The sequence below is a fragment of the Protopterus annectens genome, chromosome 10.part0 (assembly GCF_019279795.1).
Source record: "Protopterus annectens isolate FY-2018-M chromosome 10.part0, PAN1.0, whole genome shotgun sequence".
NCBI classification, from domain to species: Eukaryota; Metazoa; Chordata; order Ceratodontiformes; family Protopteridae; genus Protopterus; species Protopterus annectens.
In genome coordinates, this window is record NC_056744.1 from 433,020,374 (window position 1) to 433,041,556 (window position 21,183).

General features: G+C 38.4%; 1 protein-coding gene across 4 annotated transcripts in view; it reads right to left on the reverse strand.

Moving 5' to 3' along the window:
• TIE1 (tyrosine kinase with immunoglobulin like and EGF like domains 1) overlaps positions 1–21,183 on the reverse strand; it is a 521,980-nt gene that overhangs the window by 242,727 nt on the left and 258,070 nt on the right. For all 4 annotated transcript variants that reach the window (XM_044085330.1, XM_044085328.1, XM_044085331.1 and 1 more), the window contains exon 11: positions 13,093–13,227. In XM_044085330.1, coding sequence (XP_043941265.1) covers positions 13,093–13,227 — 135 coding nt within the window. The remainder of the gene's footprint in view (positions 1–13,092; positions 13,228–21,183) is intronic.

Consider the following 21,183-nt stretch of genomic DNA (forward strand, 5'->3'; position numbering starts at 1 on the left):
GTTACTTGCCATCTAACATGAGCGATTTTGTAGAGTATAGTGTTGTTTTAAAAATTGTGAAAATATTATATGCATAAATTCCATAGCTTATTCATTATTACAAAATGGCATTTTGCTACCCACTCTTGTAATTAATCATTGGAAGGGTCTCAAACAGATGAATAGTTTTTTAGCCAATACTTTGGGTCTATCTCTCATGCATGCAGATATATAACAATTTGTTTTGTCATAACAATAATAATTTTTGACAAATAGAATATTTTATTCTATAAATCTGCAACATCAAATCATCACATAGATCTTTGATACTAACACCAGCGGATAGCACATATATGTTTATGAAACATCACAAACCATATGAGGTATATATTAACAAGATTTTGGAGAAAGGTTTTGAAGAAGTAAGTGGCTTCTAGACTTGGAAAATGTCATGAAGCAAAGGTTGTCCTGCTGATCAGGACCTATGGACTTGTGAGATCATAAGTAAGATCTACAGGATCAAAAACTATTTATGAAGTAGTTTAGTATTTCAGAAATTTCTTGCAATATGCATATCTTTATTTACTATAAAGTGTTTGCATATGGCTTACTTCACAAACTAAACTTATCCTATGGCATAGTCCAGGTGAATGACAACCAAACAACCACAATTAATAACTACTACCTAGTTTAATGAATACATTAATAAATACTACCATGAGCAATAATAAACATCTACCTTGAAAATAATAATGAACAGGCTTTGGATAATTTTGTATCAGTGTTATGCCCCATATGGCGATGTGCTAGCTTTTTAGCACTGATACAAACATTGACAAACAACTGCCACCTAAATGCATCATCCTGTAATATTAGCACTAATGGATTGGAGACTGTATGTACTGATTAGAGAATATACATCACTTTCACTGCTGTTGAGATTCTGACACATCTGACATTTGAATAAGTTTGATTTATACTTGGTGTAGGACTTTACTTAAGACCTGTTTGTTATAACTGACTCTTATTAGAGGTAAGAAAATGTAGATGGCAGCCATGAGTGAAAAACATCTTGACCATAAAAAGGTCTTAATTCTTCAAAAACTATTGTGTGTTTAGTCTTTAGTCATGGTCATACATGCATAGAGGCATAGCCCAGAGCTTTGGAACTGTACACCAACTTTTAAAATGTCTTCACTGTCCTGCAAGTGTGACTTCCTAAACAATCCAGAAGTGAGCACGCTTTGGAGACAATCCTTTAACTACTGTAAACAATGGCTCCTGAAATTATAGGCTTAAATAATAATAAAAAAAAAAGTCCAAGCATGAACTCTGAAAAAAAAAACATTCAGCAATAACCTAAGTTAAGTACATTTTTTTATTTCAATTCTAACACAAAATGAATGATTTATTTTTAAAAGTATATGTCATGACATTCATGCAGTATCCCTCACTAGATCCATATGGATGAAGCTATTAGCAGTTTTACAGTTTTCTGCTGCATGAACTGGAACAGTGACAACATTTTTCAGCTATTGCCAAAACTAAAAATTCCTCTAGAGGGACAGAACTGTTGTCCTAGACCTAGACTGTCTCACTTGTGCATGCATGGATAACCATGTTTACCACATTTGCAACTCAAATAAATAACAGTTGTGTAGAATGTTGAACAACCAGTACAGTAGCCTAACAAGAAAGAACTGGTACTATTTCCACAAAACGCAATCCTTTAAGAACTTTCTGCTACTCCAAACAGGCCAAACCAATCCAAAAGGAAACAAAAATGGAGCTGTAATCTTCTCATTGGTTCATAGGAGATTACTAGGCTAACAGCTTAAGAGCCCTTACAAGCCCAGCCAATATAACCCAATTTTGCCCAATATATGGCCCCTAAGGGCAAGAAGATGGCATGGATTTGTGCCTATGTCTTGAGAATCTTACAGACTACCCCTGTCCATAAGGGACATAGGTGCTACCCAAGGTGTGAATTTGTGATACATCATCCATTGATCCAAATTGTGTTGAAAGAGGGCCAGAGAAGAACTCAGCTTAATGTGAATAGGAAGCCTGTTACAAGGAATGGGCACTCTCTGAGATACATATCTGTCTTCTGGAAGAAGAAACCTAGAGGCAGAAGCATTCATCATAGTAGTACCAACACTAAATGATGGCTCATCAAACTAACTTCCAAAGCTTTCCAATACTGGTGAATGTTCTGTGACCATTTTATAAAGGTCAGCAGCAGTTAGTATATCCCTGTAATCAATGTTTAAGCCAAATGAGGAGTTTTTATCATATGTAGGAGAAGATAATCCTATTTGCTCATTTTAGTGTCAGAAGTGAGTGACTCACATTTTCGGAATGGTACCACTGTGATGACAAAGACAGAAAAGCTTAACTCAAGCAGCAGCACCACCTCCAATGTGCTGATCATGTGTCTGGTAACTGCTCTGGTCACCAAGAATGTTATCTATAGAGTGACAAGTAAACTGATAATTGGAAGCAAAATTAATTCACTGTCACTTAGCACACAGGATTAAGGCCACAAGCTGTTCATAAGCTGCTTCCAGTGGTACAGGGCTTGATTCCCACAACCTCCATATGACCATGAACAAGTCACTTAATCAGACAGTGCTTTGGAGCAAATGGATTATTTGCTAGGCTCTTCAATGGTCTCCTGGATAGCATGCCTAGTAACTACCTATGAACTTTTGAACATCTTGTTAACTATATCATTAACAAAACCCATTACTGATTGGCTTTCCACATTGTGAAAGCAATGTTAAGTCTTAAATAACATTTGAATAGGTCATTATGTCATCAGTTTGATTATAGACATCCGTCATCTGTCTGTGAAACATCTCTGTCAGTTAAGATCAGTACAAAAGGAAATTCAATATAACCACCAACAGCCAGTGGTTCATGAGAATTTCAAGCAACATTTCCAAGTAAAGTTGTCTACTTAATCTGCAGGTGATGAGAACATTGAGAGATACTGGAAGAGTCTAAGTCCACCATGTGCAAAACAGAGGGGCTGTAGCACCCCTTGACACCAGGGATGGTCTGATGAAAACAGTGCTGAGAATCAAGACCTGGTCACTCTGAAATTGATTACTCAGTGCATACTGCGAACTGCAGTATGAGTTGCAAAAAAGAAGTAATGCAGCGATCCAAGGCAGATCTTTAAAAAAAGATAGCTCAGAATTTATAATGGGGAAACAAACTCATTTAAAATGATTGGGAAGAGATTCTAGCCTGACTTCCAGTCTAGATTTGAATATGCGAGTGCCCGGTCTGTAAATTCTGAGCTGTAATCAATTTGTTTAGAAGATGTATTGAGGTTTTAAAACTGTTTGGGACCATTGAACTGCTCTTAAGTTTGTGATCTCTCCATCATCAACAAAAATGCAGGGCAAACCTAAAATGCAGCTTGAAAATTACTGGACACTGTTTGCACAGGTGTCTCCTGTGCTGTCTGAGTTCATTCCTCCCCTTCCTTATGATATGGATGACAAAGTTTTTTTTGGGGGTGGAGCGACGAATAGAGCAAGCATTCATTTTTTTTTCATCCCCATTAATAAGGTTACTTTATCAATGGATTCCTTCCAGGCTATTCAACTTCCTAACACAAGAAATCTGGATAAAGCCTTAAATAATGGGGGACAAAGGCTGAAAAATAGAGACAGATTTCAAATATTGCTCTTATAAACTTAGAATGTTGTTAGAATAACAGGTTTTGTGTTAGCTTTCATTTTTCTGAAGGATATGAAGTCTGAAACTTAAATGTATATCATTATTTAGTGATTTCAATCCTTTGTAGTTTGCCAGAAAAACACAAATTTTAAGAGGAGTGGACCAAAAATCTGGACTTTCTGCAGAAATTGGGATAGTTGAGAGGTATGGGCTATTATGAAGCTCCAGATACAAAAAAACAAAGTCTACCAACGATGACATAACTGACTATACTACCCAAATGGAACTGCTGCAACTGGTCTCTCGTTAAGGTTGGCAGAGGCTGAGCATTAGATTTCTTCCCTTTTAGACTATATCCAAACCTTGACTAAGACAGTATATGATCTGGAAAATAGCAGTCAATACAATACCATTTGGATGCTTAGGCTACAAGAGGAGGGTGAACAGAATTATATCCTTCAGTTGTTGCAGGCCTGGATTCTTGTCATTTTTGCTTTAGAACCTACAATGTTCTTGATGGTGGAGATGGTATCCCAATTCCTTGTGATTCTCCTACCTACATCTGAGACAGGTTATTGTGAGGTTCCTTTCAGAAGGACCTCTACAAAAATGCAGGGCTGAGTTAAGAAAGGTCAAACTTATTTGGGAAACAAGTCTATATTGAACTGAGTATTGCAAACAGGCAGTCAAAAAAAAAAAAAAAAGCGGTCGACCTTTAATTTAATCTCTTTGACAACAGAAGATTAATGCTACTACAAATCTACCCCAGACTGAAAATGCTGCCACAGCATGACACAAATGAGTTTACACACCTTGAGGAAGCATCTACTTTATTGTTACTTATTGTTACTTTATATTGTTACTTATTGTTACTTTATTGCAGGATAAGGCAGCATACAGTGATGGATTAGGCAGTGCGCAAAGGAAACAGAGCCTGGCAGGTCAACAGTCAAGCTTCCAGCTGCACAGATCCAAAATGCTACAAGTCAATTAACTTCTTATCCAACTTTTATCCAGAAGGGAAGTAAACTTCCACTGCAACATTAACAGGACCTACTGGCATGATAGATATCTCTCAAAAAGAATCCCGATTTTCAGTGGTGGCTTCCGGTTCCTTTTCTTGGTGGATCACAATAGGAGCAGAGTAACTATCTGGAGCACATATTACACATGAAAAAAAAACAAAAAAACACCAAAACACCATATGTAACTACTCACCCACAATCCACTGTTAAAAATGAAACTATTTTCCTATGAAAAAATAGTGAATGCCATACTGTTACAAGACCTGACAACATATATAGCACAGAAAAACTACTAATTTGTCCTGCTCAAGGATTATGGTTTAGATGAAGTCTTGGTATGCTACAGTGTAACAAGTCAAGGGTGTAGCTACCAATACAACTGAGGTGGGGAAATGTGCACAGACATTTGTGCCTCAGTAGAAAGAGAAAAACATTGTTAACCCAAATTCAAAAAAATTAAAGCCACACTTATTTTGTTCTGTACTTTGTGAGGAAAATATATTTAATCAAATACAGTACTTTTTTCCAACATTCAGGATAAACACATCTTCCCACTGCAGACACTGGTGAATAGCAAAGTATTTTAAATGTCTGTTAAAAGCTCTTTGAGGTAGAAGCAATTGATCAGTTAACAGCTCCTGGATTACAACAATCATTTGACACCTCAGCAAAAAATGTGGGAGAGGGTCTGTCAGCACTTGTACTAAAAATCAAAAGCCTTGAAACATGCAGTTCCGCTAACTGATTTTGTTGAGCATTTACAGTTACTATTAAAGAGTTAAGAGGTGCCCTGAAGACAGAAATTACAGTAACTCAAGCAAAAATGTGAAAACGAAAATAGGTTCTAGAAGCTATGCATGATGCCACTGAATAATACCACTGCCTTTCTATTTACATGGAAGTAAAAATAATAATTTCCTTATATCAAGCATGACTTGTATAAAGGGGGCTTGAAGTGGATTCTGGGAAAAAAAGATCTCTTTACAGCAATAGATCCACTGAAATACAATAACCATAACCACCTTAAAGATTCTAATGCATTAAAATAGTTGGTGCACAAAGATATTGTGAAATAACCCAGATATGTTGGCAACCATAACTTGGTTATTTATTTATACTTTTTGCTGACTGGGTTAGTTACACTAGGCCAATGACCTCTTTTAGGGGAGATCCAAGGTAGTAATCATGCTGATTAGGGAAAATTTGGCCAGGACACTTGAGAACTTCCCCTACTCTGTTTTAAAAGCAAATATGGCATACAAAAGTAAACAGGATAGAATATGTAATCAATGTAAAGAGCTTGAAACTACAGAACATCTGTTTTTGAAATGTAAAAGAATTCAAGAGTTATGGAAAGAAGTATATAAACATGATTTGGTTACAGATTATTTGAAATTTGAAATGTTAAATATGGACATGATAGAATATGGTTATTATGAAGCAACGTCTCAAAAGATGGCAAAGAAAATGAATAGATAAGTGTGTCCTTCATATATGAAGCCTGATTGATCATCATTTATTATTCACGTTAGTGTGACCTTCAATCTGTCTGCAAAGATGGACATAAAGATTTTATAATCATTATTTAATAATGATTCGGGTCTGTAAGAGCTACAAAACTGTGGGTCTTTGTTGGCTTTGTTTGGAATCCAAGAACTTTATATGCTGGTATCAATGCATAAATGACACTAAAGTTTTAGACTCTCAGTTTCTTATAAAAGAGCATGATTTACTTCCTCAAAACTGGTTAATTCTACAAAGTATCTTACTTAACTTATTCTCAAGATTTATGCATAATACTTAAAAACTCATCTTATCAAGAAACACCAAAGATGATAACTCTTATGTGTGAAATTTTACATAATAGCTTCAATACAAATAACATTATTTCAAAATTATATAACATGTTAATCATTTATAAGACTAATATAAATCAAAGTTATTGGAACTTTATATTCAAAGGCTGTTCTTTTAATTTCTCGCATGATGAAAAACAAAAAATTCTGTTATCCATCAAGCATACTTCATGGTCTCATTATTGAAGTATTTTTGCTTGGCAATATCTCCATAGGGCATTTCTGACACCAGATAAGATAGTTAAAATCAATAATAGCTCCAGCGCATCCTGCTGGAGATGTACAGAACATACCAAAGCCGATTGGGCACACACAGGTTCATAGCTTCATAGGTTCATATGTTGGTACTAGGCTATCAGTCCTAGGGCTTATACAAGCCTAGCCATAACAGTTCCCTGGCATTTCTTCCCTCAGTATTTACTTCTCTGTTTTTTTTATGATTGCCCTAAAGGGCTATTGGAACAGCATAGAAGATTTTCTCAAAGCATTTATTCACTGATTCCTTCTTATTGTCTAAATCATTAGTCCTTTTCAATGTGAATGAAGGTGACTTTTTGAATAAGAATAATTCATATTTACTATGGTCAGTACTTGCTATCGCCAGAAAATGCATCACTAGAAGATGGAAAACTAGCTGCCCACCCACTGTTGAGGATTTCTTGTCTTCAGTGAAAGACCTGGCAATCAATGAAACTAAGACCAAAGAGCTTAGAATCTATCCAAAGACATTTGTTAATAATCCTTGGACAAAAGTTTTAGCACTTATTGAGACTTTACAAAAGGACCACAACTCTTTCTGAAATGATACTTATACTAAAGAACTTGTATATTTTAGCTGTGATCTGCAGTTTTGCTTTAGAATAGTTTTTACCTTGCATGTTAATAATTTGTCTTAGAATGAGAATACTGTTTGTCATTTGTTGTATTTTACTTTTCATGGAAAACAATAAAATATTTTGAAAAAAAAGAAAACGGATAGAGATATTTTATGCAACATGGACAATATGGAATGAAAGACTTGAGATCAAATACAATGGAAAATGGACATTAACAAAAATATTGGAGAAAATATGGTTTTGGTTGTGGGTAAAAGGGTGGGAAAATACTTAAAAAGAAGTTGATACTGTATTAAGTGAAGTTTTATGTAAACAATGTAAATATGTGAATATGTAAATATGTAAATAATATGAATAATATTTAATACGTGTCTTGGGATCTTTTGCATCTACATGAGCTACCACTTTCTCAGACAGGTGGAGTCGCAGTTTAATATGTCATCCGAAGGATATCACACCCATGACTGAGTGCAGTGTATCCCCTTTTCATGCACTGCAGACTCAACACTAGAAAATTAATTCAATGACCTGTCTTGGGAAGAAAACGCACAACCTTCTATATAAAAAGCAAGTGTTATATCTGCTGAGCTACTGAGACTGCAGTTTAACACCTGATACTTTTCCAGCCCCTTCCAAGAAAAACAGCTCCGATGAAAACAAAAAAATGTACCAAGCAAATGCAGCAACATGAAGCATCTAGTACTATACTTCTGGTTTTCTGAAATAACACTGATAGGACAATTTAGATCTAAGTGTTTTAGGGTAGCACTGTACTTCTCAACTTATCTGGTCAAGAATTCAGGACAAAGCCAAAAATAATGGTGATGGAGAATACAAACATAATCAATTTTTAAATGATGCTGTAATTCACTTGAAAACATTAATGTAACAACAAGTTTTATGTCAACGTGCATTTCTGTACAATAAATATAAAACTCTAATAACTGGCATTATTGACTGACTATAATCATGAATTAAAATAAAAAATGTTATAAGTGACAGGACAAACATTTGAAGCAAATTCTGGAACATTCTGTAAGAACAGAGACAGTTGAGAGGTATGGGTAGCACTTAGAGGGGAATGTCTGCTTACAACAACCTATTCCAGGGTTTTAATACTTTTTTAGATGTGCAGGATTTTAAATGATGGAGTTATAATTTTCTGAATGTTATTATCATTTTCTATTGTCTATCCAAGTCTCAACCATAAGAATTTAAGAATGTGTAGTTTTAATGACTGAGGAATTAAAGTACATATCCTTAAATTCTTAAGCAGAGGTATCCTCATTTTCAGACAGTTTAGGATGGTTTGACATTACCATAACATCCATAATACCAACAAGCAATAGAATTAAAGAAACTGCAGCCATAGTCAGCTTTCCAACTTCTAAATATGGAACACTACACTACCTTTCATAAGGCGTAACTAATTGGCAAAATGTAGAATATTTACTAAGAAGTAGAGAGGTAGCTCACAGCACGGTTAAAATGATACTTTATACTTTTTACTAAATGCCCAATGTTTCAACCATTAGACAATTTCAGGAGAAACAACCCAAACTGTAAAAGTCCAAGATTCTAGATGGTCAAGCCAAGCACCCCCCCTCCCAAAAAAACACAACAAAACAAACAAAAAAAAATTAAAAAAAATAAAAACAAACACAATCCGCTCCAGTCAGTATGAAGCAATAAAGGTAAAAGCAGGCTTGCAACATCATACATACCATATCATCCATAGTACCAACAAGCAAAAAAATTAAAGAAACTGCAACCATAGTCAATCTTCCATCTTTAGAATAAGGAATACTCACTATCTTGTACAATTTGAAACAGATGGGTAAAATGTGGTACATATACTGGCAACTAGGGGGAAGAATGCTCACACCATGGATAAACTGTGGATTTTATAGTTATAAAAAGTTCTTTGATACCCCAAGACTCTCACTGCTTTGCAGTACAGTAACTTGATTCTTTTTACACTATGTACTGTATAAGATAAAACGTTATACAGTATTTGTAATATATTATGCTTTACCACATATCCAGCTCTTCAAACATTAGAGACTTAAGATCAAGTTGAAAAAGTTCAGGAACCCCCACCAACACCACACACACACACACACACACACACACACACACACACACACACACACACACACACACACACACACACACACACACACACACACACACACACACACACACACACACACACACACACACACACACACACACACACACACACACACACACACATTTTGAGTTTCATATTCTCTGTTTGCATCTCTAGTTACAAATTTTGAGTGAGAAGCAACTTTGGCCTTTCTCTTCAGTTATTATTACTTCATTCTATCCACTACATTAATAACACCTTCATCTTTGACCCCCACTCACACACACACACACACACACACACACACACACACACACACACACACACACACACACACACACACACACACACACACACACACACATTTTGAGTCTCATATTCTCTGTTTGCATCTCTAGTTACAAATTCTGAGTGAGAAGCAACTTTAGCCTTTCTCTTCAGTTATTATTACTTCATTCTATCCACTACATTGCTAACACCTTCATCTTTGACCCCCACACACATGTGTACACACACACACACACACACACACACACACACACACACACACACACACACACACACACACACACACACACACATATCAGTTACAGCTACTTGTATGACTGTACACCTTGGATATTTCTCATGAGATCAGATGAATGAATAAATTCATAAATAATGGTCCAGAAATGCATCTCAGCTCGCTGATGTCAGAACCATACAGTGCAACTCCTCTCTGCCCTCTCAAATTCTTATCTCACTGTCTGGTTAAATGACTTGTTGAAAGTTATGAAGTGGGTAAATAGAGGTGAAATGATTCAGACCTTGTACCTTTGACTACAAGAAGCACTTTATTAACATAAGTACCAAACAACTCCAAATCTCTTAAAATATTAACATAATAATAAGCATTGCATGGATGTGTATTTTCTGAACAATAAAATTATGAAACTGTAATAACTGGCATTATTGACTGTGAATTACCCTCAGTGATTTACCAGAAAAAAGAAGTTAAAGAGTGAGTGAGCATAAATATGAGGCAAAACCAGTGATGTTCTGCAACACTGGAGACAGATGAGAGGCAAACTTCATTAATTCACTTAAAAAGAAAACTGAACAAGGTTTGCATCAGCATGAATTTTCTGGACCTTTGAACAACAAAAACGATGAAACTGTAATAGCTGGCATTACTGACTGACTTACTCATTTAATGCTCATTGAGTTACCAGAAAATGAAGACGTAAGTGAAGGTGTGGCAGTTTATGGGAGGAGATTAATGGTCTTGACTCTTAGTGAGCTGCTCCTGTAGTCAGGGTTGTTCTACCTCCATTTGCCTACTGTGTGAATTTGAGTAAGTTGCTTATCTAGGTAGTGCTCCTGGATTGCCCCTTCACCTGGTTTAAATGAAAGAAAAGCAAAAGATATGGATACGTATGAGACTAAATTCTCATGTGCGGTTTCTGAACAATAAGATCAGTGAGATCATGGTGAAATGGGTCCCTAGGCATAGTAAGGGATCAGAAACCCTACTTACACACAGACAGCTGTACCAATATTCCCATTGCTTGGCAGTCTCTCCCCAGTTACCCTAAAACACTACTGAAACTTGTCAGCCTGCATGCTATTTTCTGTTTTGCTTTTACAATAATCATAGATATTTTGATTTAATTTTAAACTTTTATTAATGATTTTACAACATAAACACTGACAGCTATTTGATGACCAAAACAAAACACTCTTACATTTAAAACAGACAGCATGGGCAACAGTAAACTTTTCTTCCCTTGAAACTTGTGTTCATTGAAACTTCATCTGGCAGTCCATTAAACTACAACAGACATGCAGAGATTCATAGTCAAATAGCATACACCAAAGCACTAATTAGGGGCTATCTGTATGGTGCATTAATTCAAAACCTTAATTCCCTCCTCAGCCATTACCTGAACGCAATCTTTCCAGATCACTTTTTCACAATTTCAGTTCTTTCATTTAACTTCCTCCTTCACCCACTCTTCTCTTGTTCTCTTGCTAGTTTCCACTATCACTTTACCTTACCAAACTACCTTCCTCCTCTTTTCCTCACCTTTCTGTAACCATTTCCCCCACTCCCTCTGCTTTACTAAACCTCCTTTCCCCTGCATTGTGTGACTGTCCACTGATCTTTACTAAAGCCCACGCACCTCCTTCTGTGACTGCCCCATTTCTCCTTCCCTTCCTCTATAGCTTCAGAAACCCTTACCTCTATGCCCTCACACTAACCCTTACTTCCTTGTTCCCACTTCTTGATCGAATTACGTTTCAATTGATATACTCCTTTACTTTCAAACAAAACTGCTTGGTATTCTCCACTGCCAAACACCACGGTATTTTGCTTTGTATGACGTATTCGATTTCTTTATTGAATCTTACTTTATAACATGAAATTTTTCTCTATTGTTTTTCCAATAAGTATATGCATTTTCTGTAATTCTACTCACTATTCCTTTTTTAAGATAGTTCTTATGTAAAATATGATTTAATTTTGTTTTATTTTGTATTCTTTGTATGTTCCCTGGACCTTGTATTGTATTGGTTTGTACTCAGTGTATGTTCTCTGGAGCTTTTCTCCCTGGGCCTCCACTGAAAATGGACTACCTTGCCCAGTGGACTTTCCCGGTAAACAAATGTCAATAAATAAATAATAAATAAATAATGTGTAATGAATTTGCTAACAGCTTGGGACAGCGTACTGGACACAAGTGTCTCCTTTTAGGGGGCAGCCTAAGAGCTTCAAAATCTATATTTCTGCTTTTTTATTAGCTGGCCTGTTTTCTAAATATTTTAGTACAAAGTCTCTTGCATGTAATTTATTTGCAAATTGCTTTACAATTATTCTTCTCTAAGAATATGTTAATCAACAGATGACAAACACAAAACTGATACTATGGAAGGATTTTCAGCAGTGTGAGCTATGAATTACTACTGCTGATATTTGAATCTACCTTACTATCAACAATACACATAGACTGTTTAAATGGATGCAATGCCTAAAACCTGCAGAAGTTATACTATAGTAATATTGCTAGTAAAGAGCAACTTTTAGGCTCGTGTATTAGACTGGGCATGAAGTTTTCCAGCTACAACAAATTCAGAGTGGTGTCCCCTATTGCAAACATTACTTAACAGAAGTATATTTTAAAGAGTACAGGATATTCAAGCTACACAGTTGTGCTGAATAAAACTTCTGCTGTTGTTAGTAACTGATAACATTGAAAAGATGCTCCACAGTAAGGGAAATGTAGAGGAAGAGGCTGTCCTATATTAGTTTGAAATTTGAAGGGTGCAAGATAGGACTCAGAATATATTTGAAATATTTCAAAACATAAAGAAAAAGAAAAATTGGACAGTATTTATTTCCCTTCAGTATTATTTAAACCTTTAAAACCAGTATTGCATTTTTATGTTACGCTAAGAAGCGTATTCAGCAGCAGGGGAGCAGGACTGGAAATATGAATGACCCCATGCATGAACAAGCACTGATGTTAGCTACTCCAGGATTAATTACTATTTAATGGCAGTGAAAGACAGGTACATACAAACATTGTATAGCACATTACTGAAGGAAATACCTAAACACTCTGTTTCCAAAATGGCTGTAGGTCCGAAGGGTCCTTTGCCTCCCTCTCCTGGTCGTTCCAGCTGTGCCTGAATAATGTAACTTGTCATGGGGATTAAGTTCTTCAGTGTGATTGGCTGCATATCCGCTGAAAAGGAAAGAACAGAGATGACATTCTAATAATTGCTTTTTAAATACAGTTGAACGAGTTCAAATGACTTCAGTCATTCAGAACTAAATCAGTAAGCAAAATTCTTTTGGGATAAATATGACTAGTTATCGCTCAAGTCACAAAAGCAGTTTTTCTCTACTGATAGTATGATATGCCAATACTCTAAAGTCACTAAATTCCTTTGTTCCTGGTCCCGCACCCTCAGAAGTGATTATAATTAAACTCCAGAAGTATGGGTGGGGGGGGGGGGGTACTTAGACCTGCGTGTAGTGCGGCTTTGTTGTATTGTTCTCTAGGACACTCTGTCTCACATTACTACTCTTTGCAATATCAGCCATCACAAAATCAGCACATACCATTTTTGCTTTGTAGATTACACAATACTTTTGAATACTGCCAATACAGCGCAGATTCTGATAATTGTACCAACTATTGGACTGCCATCGGACTTAACCTAAGTACAGATTCCAAAAATCCAAAAGTGCCACAAAACATGGTACAGTATCACACAAGAAGGTTTAGTGTAAAGTTCACCAGCTAAACATTGACTTGATGCAGCAGAAATGGTTTCACTTTTCCCAAGAATTACAGGATAAAAAAAGATAGTGCAGTCTGCTTCTAGTAGCACAGACTAATATAATTCCATTGGTAACACCAGCCACAAAAAAAAAAAAAAATTAAAAGGTTACACAGTGTGCATCAGGAGAGAGAGTGCATAACAATCTAAACAGAATGGTGCAAAACAAGACAGACATAACAGGCTAGTTAGCATGATTTTACCCAGTGTATATTGCTAAAGAAATAAATCACAGAACAAAAGCAATCAGTTCACAGTTCAGATAGTATCATATCATACTGTACAACAAGGTTCATAGGTTCATAGGTTCATAGGTTGGTACTAGGCTATCAGCCCTAGGGCCTATACAAGCCTAGCCATAACAATTCCCTGGCTATTTCTTCCCACATTATTTACTTTCCTGGACCCCTGTCTAGCAGGGCAACTGACGTGATCCCTGGGGTGAATTTCCTTTCTCCCATCCAGTCGTCAAGGTTCCTTTTGAAGAGGTCCAAAGAGGCACTCTGCTTGATATGTATGGGCAATCTATTCCAGAGTCTGGGGAGTCTCTGGGTCAGGAACCTATCCCTCCAGCATGTTTTGTTTATTGTGATGACAAGGTTTAGATCCCTGGAGCGTGTAGCTCTGACGGATTGGGATTTCTTTAAGTGTAGCATGTCCAACAGCTCTGGGTTTGACATGGCCTTGTATGTTAAGCAGAGATCGCCTCTGAGTAGACGATATGCGACAGAGTATAGCTGGAGTTTTTTAAGGCGGTCAGCGTAGGACATCTGCTTTAGGCCTGTGATTCTTTTAGTGAGGTATTTCTGAGGCCTTTCCAGTTGTTGCACATGTCTTGAGAGGTACATACCAAATGGGGCGTTGTATTCTATAATGGGTCTAATGAGGGATGAGTACAGTGGGACAATGACCTCCTTTTTTCTGGATGAAAAACCCTTCGTGATGAGGTGTGCCACATAGAAGGATTTCCTGACTGTTGTGGCGATGTGGTTATCGAAGGTGAGACCACTGTCCACCTGTGTCCCTAAGTCTCTTATCACACTTTCTGTGTTTAGTGTACTGCCACCTATATGGTAATTCATGGATACATTTTTTTCCCAAAGGGGATAACAATACATTTCTTGGCATTGAGCTTGAGCCCATGGCTCTGGCACCAAGCATCTGTTTCTGTAAGGCCCTTTTGTAGAGTATCCACATCATTTGGGGATTCAATAATGGCTCCCAGTTTGCAGTCATCTGCAAACTTTGTTAGCCAGAGTCCCTTAGTGTTGACCTGTACTTCAGAGAAGTAGATGCCAAACAAGAGCGGCCCCAGGACTGAACCCTGAGGTACTCCACTTGTCACTTGTCTGGAGCTGGATTTGGAATCAGCTACTTTTATAGTGTGGGTTCTATCAGTAAGCCATTTAGCAACCCATTGGGTGACATAGGGATTAATGCCCAACTTAGTAAGTTTATCTATGATTCCAGAGTGGGGGATGGTGTCAAAGGCCTTGGCAAGGTCTAGATAGGCTGTGTGGACCACCTTACCCTTGTCCATGGCTCTGGAGACTGATTCAAAGAAGTTAATCAGGTTCAGGAGACAAGATCGGCCCTTCACAAACCCAAACTGGGTGGGGTCCAGTGTTTGAAGGTTGCCAATGTCTTTGTTTATAAGTTCCATGATAATACGCTCCATGGCCTTGCAGATAAGGCTTGTCAGACTGATGGGATGGTAGTTTCTGGGATCCAAGGTGGATCCCCCCTTGTGGATTGGGATAACTGTAGCTCTGCGCCACTCAGTGGGCACGAAACCTGAGGTGAGGCTATGATTAAACATGACACTTAGGTGAGGTGCCAGTTCATATTGTAGTTCATGTAGTACACAGCCCGGGATGTTATAAATGAAAATGAAGCTTCTAGACAAATTCTTCATGATATTTTCAACGACAGTGGAATAATCAAGCACAATCTAGTTGATGGTTGGGAGTAAGCAAGCTATGTGATCATCACATGCTTGAAAAGTAACAAGTTACCTGAAAGGCAGACTTACTGTAATAGCTATGTTATTAACTCAGTTCTGTGGCAGAGACTGCTGGAGCCCTACGTATGACCAAGAGAAGAAGAGCTTGATTGACAGCTTAGGTACTGGAGGACCTGGGTGGGACAGGAAGGAGAGGCAGTTGTTAGGTTCTCCATTCAGGAAGGGAGGCTGGGGTTTCTGCCTACAATCTGGTGAATCCCCATTAACGGTTGAGGTGCTTAAGTACATGGTAGGTTACTGCTGAATTCTGAATGGTGGTTCTGGAGCTAACTGATGCATGATGCAGTGATACATATATGATCAGCAGCTCTTCCTAGTTAGAGCATAACAAAAAATTCCCGGTCTACAGGAAACTTCCCTTCAGCACCCTTCTGAGAGAAGCAATAGTATGAGCTCCACATGGACTACTAGGGACACTAAGTTAAGAGTGAGTGAAGCAAAACCAATGAGCTGATGCTTGCCTGAAAAGTATGTGGGGCTGGTATAATGATTAAGGTGTTTACCTCACAGATAAAAAGTACAGGGTTTGATTCTCACCTTTGAAAGGGAAATTGGATAGGCTTAAAATGGCTCACATGGGCAGCTAGCCTAGTACTTACCTATAAAGGGAGCTGGTGTTGTAATAGATCATATTAAATCTGGGAATGCAGTGGGCAAAGGTCAATACATTGATGATTGAGGGAATGGCTCCTCATAGAAATGAGGGCCATTCAAAATTGAATTCAATTATCTTGTTTTTGATTGTCTTACTTTAAATGAAGGACAGTCCTTCAAAGAACTAGTAGAGAACCTGCTAGGCCAGGTTAGTCTGTTTATTTAACTTTATCTGAACTTTCATTGTTTCTGCTATGCTACATTTGGTAAAACTAAAAAGAATGTTTACTGTCAAAGTCTAATAGGTTCATAGGTGTTTACTAGTCTAACGACCACAAGGGCCTTTTTAATCCTAGCCATGCATGCGAAATCTCTGACAAGTTCTGATACCCTTGATAAATGTAAGCATGGGCCTGGGAGATGAACCATTTACAGTTTACCTGTGTTCATTAGAGACATAGGTGCCAAACCAGGGATGAATTTCTGATTTCCCATCCAATTGTCCAAGTTGCACTTGAATTGGGTTAGGGATGAAATCTGCTTCACATGGATGGGGGGCCTGTTCCATAGATGGGGTAGTCTCTGGCATACATACCTATCTCTCCGGCAGGTCCTATTTATATCACAAGCAAGGTTTAAATCTTTAGAATGGGTAATTCTGGTGCTTGCATGTTTTGTGGATATGCAAGAGATTCATCAGAGTGGGGTCTAACAATGCCTGTATGCCAGGTATAGATCTCCCCTCAAAAGCCTGTAGGAGACAGAATACAGGGATAGGGACTTGAGGCGCTCTGCATAGGACATATTACTTATGCCCTGTATTATTTTAATGAGGAACCTCTGTGGACATTCCAGTTGTTGTATATGCTGGTTAGGTACATACCAAAGGGGGCATTGTACTCAATGACAGGCCTGATGAATGTTGAATACAGAAGAACAATGACTTCCTTGGACTTAGATACCATACCTTTGTTCGTAAGTTGCACAACATAGAATGATTTCCTCACCACTGTAGACATGTGATGATCAAAGGCTAGATTACTATCTATGTGTGTCCCTAAGTTTCTGACTACTGGGTCAGCTCTAAGGGGTGTGTTGTCAATATGATATTTACCAGGGATGGATGACTTCCCAAAGGATACTATTATGCATTTCTTGGCATTTAGTTAGTCTTATTTTTCAAATAATCATTAATGTCAGACTCAATGATAACCACACTTAGGTACATGATGAAACTGCACTTTATCATTTCTGCATCTAAACTGATTAATGGCAGTTACTTGGTATTTCACAGTATCAGTTTGTCTTCTTTTTATATGCATATCTGAAAATATACTATATTACTGATGGAGAACAGTATTTTATAATTATTAATCAAGGTTTGTTTTCATAGTATTTGTTTGAGATGATAAAATGAACTACATAGATCTGTGTCTAAATAAATCTCATTTCTAAACATAACAACTATTCCTTTTTATATGGTCTGATTCACTTTTTGTCCATCAAAGATATTGAACCAGTGACTTTGAATGAAAAAGACTGCATATACTTTCTACTAAAGACAAAATAAGTGATTTGATAAATCATTCTGTATCACTACCTCTGACTACTTAAAGTACAGTTTTGCAATATATAAAAAAGAGAATGCTGCATGCCTTTTATCATTTGTGAAATTTGAGCTTACATATGATGATTACTGTCTACATTGCACTTCATGTCCATGTACTCCCCTGCCCACAAATTGATTTACCAAGATATCTAACAGCAATTATATAACATGACCAGAGGGTTAACCAGGAGCATCGCTGAGCATGTATTCAGCCTGCTGAAGGCCCGACTTGCTGCCTTCATACATCTGGGGGACTCTGCAGTGCACTCCTGCAAGTGTTTTCAAAGTATTTGGAGCATGCTGCATGCTACATAACATGATTACCAGGAAACATGTAGACTAGCCTCTAGCACTTATACAATCACCCTGGTCACAGCTAGAACATCAGCATCATACACCCTCAGTAATGGGTGGCGGTTCTACCACATTGCCACAGGCAGCAATGGGCACAGTTTGTGGCACCCCAGGTGATATAGTGGCATCTGTTCTAGGACCTCATAGTGACAGTGCAGTGTCATACAGAATAAACATGATGCGTTCAGTGTTGGTTTAAGTCTATGCTAGGTAGTACATGATCAAAGCACACTGTGCATCAAACTTCTCCACATAAACGACAGTCAAGTGTATCACAGTCATCATCATGTACACAGGTTACATGGAAAAACAATGGCACATGGCTGACATCACAACCTTGGTAGGGGGCATGTCACTAGAGGCGGAGGAAGAGAAGTGGGTCTTGTGGCAAAGGGTATTCTATGTCATAGATGATGTTCTCTGATAATGGGAGGTGGCACTCTTGGACTGTGACTGTGAAGGATCCCCTGTGTGACCGTGATCTGGAGACAATGTGCTACCTGATGTGGTAGGAGTATAGGCCCCTTATGACAGGATATTGTGCTACTAATGGAACAGGACCTGCATGGAATCCTCTAGCAATGCATCTTTCCTCTGGAGGGTGGCAGCTATCATCACCCACAATGAGGGGGGTGGCTGTCTTAGATACATCTGTTGACATACTCTTAAAAGCTACAAAACAATCATTGCCAGGTCAAAGCCTGCTTCCATGCTGTATACAGACAGAGCCATGTCTGTGACCACCATTGTTGAATTAGCATTCCCTGGCATTGGAGGGAAGGGTGTGACCTGCTTGCCTCTTCTAGGGATGTGGGGTGGTGCAGGCACTTGGAGGCAAACTGGGAGGTATGATTTCCATGCTGGAGACTGGGATATCCACCTTCCATGCTTCAGAAGGTGCATCAAGACTGCCTTGTGGAAATGAGGGGATGGTATGCAGGGAGGTCAAGGCCCCTGTCAAGAGAAATAAATAAATACAAAAATAAACAGAAAAAAAATCATAAATAGCTCTGGTGGCTGTCTGTAGGATGTTTCCTTCTGATTAACTCTCACCCTGGTGATGGGAAAAAATGATCCAAATGTCCTGGAGGGGACTGATGAGCAGCAAACAATGAGAGAAATGTGAGCAAAAAAACAAAATAGATGATCTGCAAGTCTGAATGGAAAACAGAAGACTGTGTCCAGATGATAGACCTGCACATCTGCTGTTTATCCATAGCACTGCCAGCATATGAGAGGTGGGCTGTGAAATACGATGGTGTCAGGATACCCTGCTAGGCTGTCATATGGTGAATACATCCACATCTGATGTAGTGTGCACTTCTGCTACTGCTACAGCCACAGGGGGAGCAGTTCAAGTGCTCTCAGTCACAGGGTTAGGCAGGGGATGGTGAAGGCTCATGTTGTAAAGCCTGCAGTTCAAGTGGAGGTGAGACTATACCTTCACACTGGGCAATGGGAGTGGGGGGGATCACCTGAGAGAGAGAGAGAGAGAGAGAGACAGAGACAGAGACAGAGAGAGAGAGAGGCAGCCAGTGCCTGTGTGTCCTCTAACTGATTCATTTAGTCTGTGTCTCAGCTTCCTTTCAAACCCTGCATATATGCTGACATCAACCTATTGTCCTGACCTAGCCTGTACAAAGATCATTGTTGTAGTGGTCTTGCTTGCTATTATACAATACCAGGCATGAGGGTCTGTGATATGCAAGCCAACAGTGATACAGACAAGGCACATATAGAACAAATACATACCTCTGCACACTTAATCACTTGATTTTCCTGTGGGAAATGTAAGTGGTAATATTTGTATCCTCAAAACACACACAATACCGAGCTTCTATATACATATGAATTATGGCTACTATGCTGGTGCATTTCCTTTGGAGACATGAGTGTTTTCCACTCTTGGAACCCATGCTCACTCTTGCAGGTATGATACCTGCACTGTCCTCATCACCATGTAGGGACACTAGGCACACCTTCCTATCAGTTAGGCTTTCAGTGGGAAGCGGTCTTCCTCTGTTGGGTGACCTCTTGCTTTTATGCTGTATACATTCTTGCTGGCTCACATAATCATTTTGGCAATATGCCTCCAACATTACTGAATTGTGCAATTCCCCATACCAAATGTATTGAAGTCAGGTATCATTGTCTCACAGATGTAATCCTTTGCGAGCACCCATCTCTCTAAAAGCCATTGTACATGAGCCCCAAGTGCTTGGATGTCATTTACAGCTTGACTGAGGTTTTCCAACCATAGCTGTCTACACTGTTTGGAGACACAATGACAACTATGGGAATAAGAGACATAGCAGTATACCAGTGACTGCTGGAGACACTAAAGCACTGATTACAACCATAGATACTGTAGCTATACACAGCAGTAAAGTGTATTACAGGGATAGGAACATAGTAGGTGCCACAGATATGCTATGCATTAGTGTAACACGCACATACGTGCACATGCGCGCACACGCACACACACACACACACACACACACACACACACACACACACACACACACACACACACACACACACACACACACACAGACATACACACACATAAACAAACACACAGGCTTTTATATATATGGCTGGACATGAGTGTATACACACACACACACACACACACACACACACACACACACACACACACACACACAGACATACACACACATGAACAAACACACTTGGGCTTTTATATATATGGCTGGACATGAGTGTAAATATACACACACACACACACACACACACACACACACACACACACAC